The sequence below is a fragment of the Melitaea cinxia genome, chromosome 13 (assembly GCF_905220565.1).
Source record: "Melitaea cinxia chromosome 13, ilMelCinx1.1, whole genome shotgun sequence".
Lineage (NCBI taxonomy): Eukaryota > Metazoa > Arthropoda > Insecta > Lepidoptera > Nymphalidae > Melitaea > Melitaea cinxia.
In genome coordinates this window covers 10,276,385-10,281,084 of record NC_059406.1, presented here as the reverse complement: position 1 = coordinate 10,281,084, position 4,700 = coordinate 10,276,385, and the positions used below count along the sequence as shown (strand labels likewise).

Here is a 4,700-nt window from a genome sequence, read left to right as displayed (position 1 = left end):
GGGTAAGAGGGGTTGTCATATTCAGCAAATTTTTAAAGACTCTCTCATCAAGAGTTGTATCAATCAACCAAGCTCATTTTCAAAAAAATGTAATTTAAAACCTTTTTCTCTCTGGCCATTCATCTAACGTATGCGTGTGTGAATGTCCGTTGCATTGTACATGTTACCAAAACATTTAAATGTCACTATGGTTCATGGGAAGTATAAAGTAACACCAAACAGGAATATTACTGTCCTTAATATGGATAAAAATTTCACAATTGTTTCTTGTTTTAAATTAAATAACAAAACATCATCTAAAATGTATCTAATAATTCATGAGTATGTACTTCAATCCCACATAATCGCTTCACATTAGAATACTACTTAGGAGCACAAAAAAATAACTATTCTGTCAGTAAAATATAAGGAGTAATAAAAAAACATTATAATGACACAAAAATACTTTATTGTATCATTGTGTAAGTTTTGCACTTAACCTAAGTGAATATTTCGCCCTCTACTTGAGTGGGATAAACCTGGAGCTGTGGGTAGCACCAATACCAGGCCTACCGTGCTTGACTGGCTTGTACGTCACTGAAAATTCACCGAGGTAATGGCCAATCATCTCAGGCTTGATTTCAACCTGCAAAGGTAATAAAAAATATTGATTATATTGAATCTATCATATACATCACAGGTTTCCAGACTTTTTATACTCATAGACCACTTTCAAAATTTTGCTGGTTCCACTTGACCCCCTGCAGATTTTGATTTGCCAACCCATGAATTAAGGGAAAAGGGATGAAATTTTTCAGCAGATCTTTGCACTTTGGATGCACAATGATTATACACTATACTAAATAGAAAATGTTATTGATAGTTTAAATTTTAATTTTTTTAAGTAATGAAGTTATAATTTTTTTTTAACATCATTACATATGGAATTCCAATAAAAGATATTCCTATTTTCCCATGGCTGAAACATGGTGTAATTTTTTCATGAAGTAGACTATAGATTTAATTTAAGTTATATTGTTAAACTTGCTTAAGTTATTCTTCTACTTTATTATATAACTATTAAGTATATGATATAATGCAATAATAGAAATACAGATAATAATAAATGTTCCTCACAAGAATAACTCTCAAAATGTTTTAAAATATTAATATGATCAACTTAATTCACAATTTTAAAATAAAAATGTTTATTAATACTTTGTAGAACATTCTTTTGAATTCAAAATATAGGAAAATGTATGATAAATAGGCGTGCGAGTTAAGATCTCTACGTCAGTACCAGATCACAATAACCTTTTTTAGTGTATTTTCTTTATTTATTTTACCTTTAAAAACCCTCAAAATTCTTTGCTAATACTGTTCTTACACCACTAAACTTGAAAAACACTAATTAAGATTCTTTTTTTACTCTTTGTTTTCAATTAATAAATAATCAGTTTGGTTCACCCATAAAAACCCTAACATAAACAAATTATATAAATTAATTAATATTTCCGTATTACACTTTGTTTATGGTAAATATAACTAGATTTAAGAAGATTTGTATCAATGTTTGTAATAATAAATGTTCAAACTCTACCAAATTTTATATTATTGATACATTGCTAAAGTAAAAAATACACCAGATACAAACACATAGGTAACATGAGGTGCACTAACAACATACCTGGTTAAAGGTCTTTCCATTGTAAATACCGACAATAGAGCCAACCATCTCTGGGACGATGATCATGTTGCGCAAATGTGTCTTTACGATTTCTGGTTTCTCATTTGGAGGCGCCTCTTTCTTGGCGCGACGAAGTTTTTTAACCAGCGCCATTGGCTTACGTTTAAGACCACGAGCAAATCGTCTCCGGGCACGGGCATGCATCAGTTCCATTAATTGCTCACTGAAAAACAAATTCATTGAAAGAGAGGTTATGTTTTCCACGGCAAAATCCTTTAATGAAAGTACTTGTGTTAGATAACAACAGGTTCTTACTTTGGCATGTCAAGAAGCTGGTCTAAGTCGACACCCCGGAAGGTAAACTTCCTGAAGGTACGCTTCTTCTTCAAAGTTTCATCAACCTGAAATACGTAAACATTAATGGTCACAAACGAAAAATATCACTGAAAAATTAATTAAACTAGGACACATTTTGATGCACAGATCTTGGTCACTATTTAAGAACGCGATTACTCATATAAAACTGGATTAATTATTTAATAATCACTTCACAAACCTCAGCCATGTTTCAAGTCGATTGACAGATTCCGAAAGAAAGAAATAGAAAATATATGCGGTCAATGTCTGGGTACTCTGACAGTTTTAGTCGTGTTCAGTGTGACCAGATTTCATTTATCTAATATACTGCTTGTAGAGGTTGAAAACTACTAAATTCTACCAAAAGAGAACGAGAAAATACAAAAAATCTATTACTACATTTCTCTGCTGTTGTGTTACAACAAAGAAGCATAATATTGTTCTTTTGATCACAACGATAAAAGAATAAGATGAGCAAAGAAAACACCATAAATTAGATAAATCAATGTTTATTACTTGAAATTAAAATCTACAGAAATATAGATATTTTTAAATTGTGATCGAGTTATAGTTTTCCTTCTTTATGTTGGGTAACAGTCATAAAGCTGTTTTAGTCCATTAATTTCGTTCACCCGTTCTACTTTTTATTGAAATTTTGTGTTTCACTCGGAATTGATAACTGTGAAATACAGCTATGAAATACAGCTTAAATTGGCTCTGCCTCTGGGAAGTGCAACATATGTACAGTAAAATTTAGGTACAAACAGTGTTACAAACCTCAAAACTCGTATAATTTAAGTTTCATGTGCTTTTAGCAAACGATTTAGAACAGCGTGAATGGTTACGAAAGAATAAAAATTAAAGATATACCTACTTAATCATTTTTTTCAATACACGTGGAATTCCCCCAACAGCTTTCCCCCTCGAAAAATTAATATTAGAAAGAGATAGTAACAATCCATTCGATGAAAAGGGGAATAGCCCGCATTTTTTGAGAGGTTTGCCGTATGAAAGAAAATAAGTACCAGAATAGTTGAAAAGCGTGAAATCTACCAAAATGTACCAAATATTTTGTACCTACTAGATACTGTTCCCGGTACCTAGAAATCTACCAAAAAAGTAGAATTCTACTAAATCTGGTCACGCTGTCAGTGTTGTAGATTCCATGGAGCATAGAGAAAAACTTTCTCTATGCTCCATGGCAGTTTCTTTGAATATTAAATACTGACACTTAGCAATTTCGCACGATATTTTTTTTATAGTATATTTGGAAACATAAACAATATACTTAATTATTTGTTATTCTTGTAGTCTTAATTCATTAATTGATAATATTGACACTGAAATCGTAGAACAAAATTTATAGTAATTTTAAATGAACTGTTGTTATTCTACATACTTTGCTTTCCTGAAATAAAGATAAAGTTTATGTCGGCCTAAAATTATGAAATAGATAACATATGGATTAAATAAAACAGCAAAATTAATAATAATAGTAATACAGTTTATTATACACCAAAAACATAAATAATACATAAGAAAGAAAGAAAAATATTAACAATACATTCATTAGTTACAAAGGGTGGCCTTATCGCTAAAAAGTGATCTCTTCCAGGCAACCTTAGAGCATAGAAAATGGTCTAGCGTCAGCATAGTACTTACAACAAATTTATAATAAATTTTCAAATAATTAAACATATACAACCATACATACATACATACATACATAAATACATACCTGCATACATACATATAAATATATATATCTATACTAATATTATAAAGAGGTAAAGTTTAAAACTTTGTTTGTATGTAGGGGGTAATCTTCGCAAATACTGATCCGATCATGAAAATTCTTTCACTAACAGAAAGCTACACTATTCAGGAGTGACATATAGGCTATATTTTATTGTAATTGAACAAAGAATTCAGTAAATAACAAAAAGATTAAAATATAATATCAAAATGGTAAATAAACTAGCGCTATCTATCGCTATTAGAAAACAATTTATTAGTCTTTCGACATTATTAATTTAGTCTTATTAGAGTCTATCAACGACGTTTTCTCGATTTTTGATAGATGGCGTTAGAGCAACATATTATTTATTTAAGTGCTGTAAAATTTGTTCTTTAAAGTATGTGCCTATGATGTACAATATAGGTAGATTTTTTTATCAGAGGTTAAATTTTTTGTTAATTCTGATTCTACCTTAATTCCGGTGCTGTGTACTCATGCTCCGTACTGCGACTATCACGCGTTATTTTCGAACAAATTTACGTAAAAACGATCTTTACTGCAAGATCAAAATACGATACGAACTGACCTTTAACGACTGACAAATAGACACTTTTAAACAAAATAACGCGTCAGACAATAATATTCTAATAAAATTAGTAACATTGCGTGCTAGAATATAGGTTTAGAAATTCGAAAAATACTCAAAACCGAATCGGAGCACCCCACTGTCCACGTGTTCTTGGTCTGCCCTACCCCCAGAGTATTTTTTTTAAGCCGGAGGCGCGGAGGGAGGGCACTACCTACCACCCCCCCCCCGCCCTCTTTCCCCCCAACCCCATAAATTTCTCGCCGGGATTGTATATAATTACCAAGTATGTTATTTGGTTATTATAATAATAATTAACGCCTAACGAAGTGGGCACGGGTCAGCTAGTACAT

The 4,700-nt window shown here is 31.3% G+C and overlaps 1 protein-coding gene across 1 annotated transcript; it reads right to left on the bottom strand.

Moving 5' to 3' along the window:
- Positions 1 to 430: 430 nt before the first annotated feature.
- LOC123659151 (40S ribosomal protein S15) lies at positions 431 to 2,332 on the bottom strand. Its single transcript, XM_045594405.1, has 4 exons — positions 2,223 to 2,332; positions 1,982 to 2,067; positions 1,667 to 1,889; positions 431 to 625 (listed from the first exon to the last, which is right to left on the bottom strand). Exons 1-4 carry the CDS (start codon positions 2,229 to 2,231, stop codon positions 500 to 502), a joined length of 444 nt encoding a protein of 147 aa, XP_045450361.1. The 5' UTR covers positions 2,232 to 2,332; the 3' UTR covers positions 431 to 499.
- Between the last annotated feature and the right edge of the window lie 2,368 nt (positions 2,333 to 4,700).

Excerpts from the sequence above, each read along its gene's own strand:
- LOC123659151 (XM_045594405.1), bottom strand. Across the intron at positions 1,890-1,981 it reads CAGCTTCTTGACATGCCAAA|TGAGCAATTAATGGAACTGA; the intron begins GTAAGAACCTGT and ends TTTGTTTTTCAG. Across the intron at positions 626-1,666 it reads ATGGAAAGACCTTTAACCAG|GTTGAAATCAAGCCTGAGAT; the intron begins GTATGTTGTTAG and ends TTACCTTTGCAG.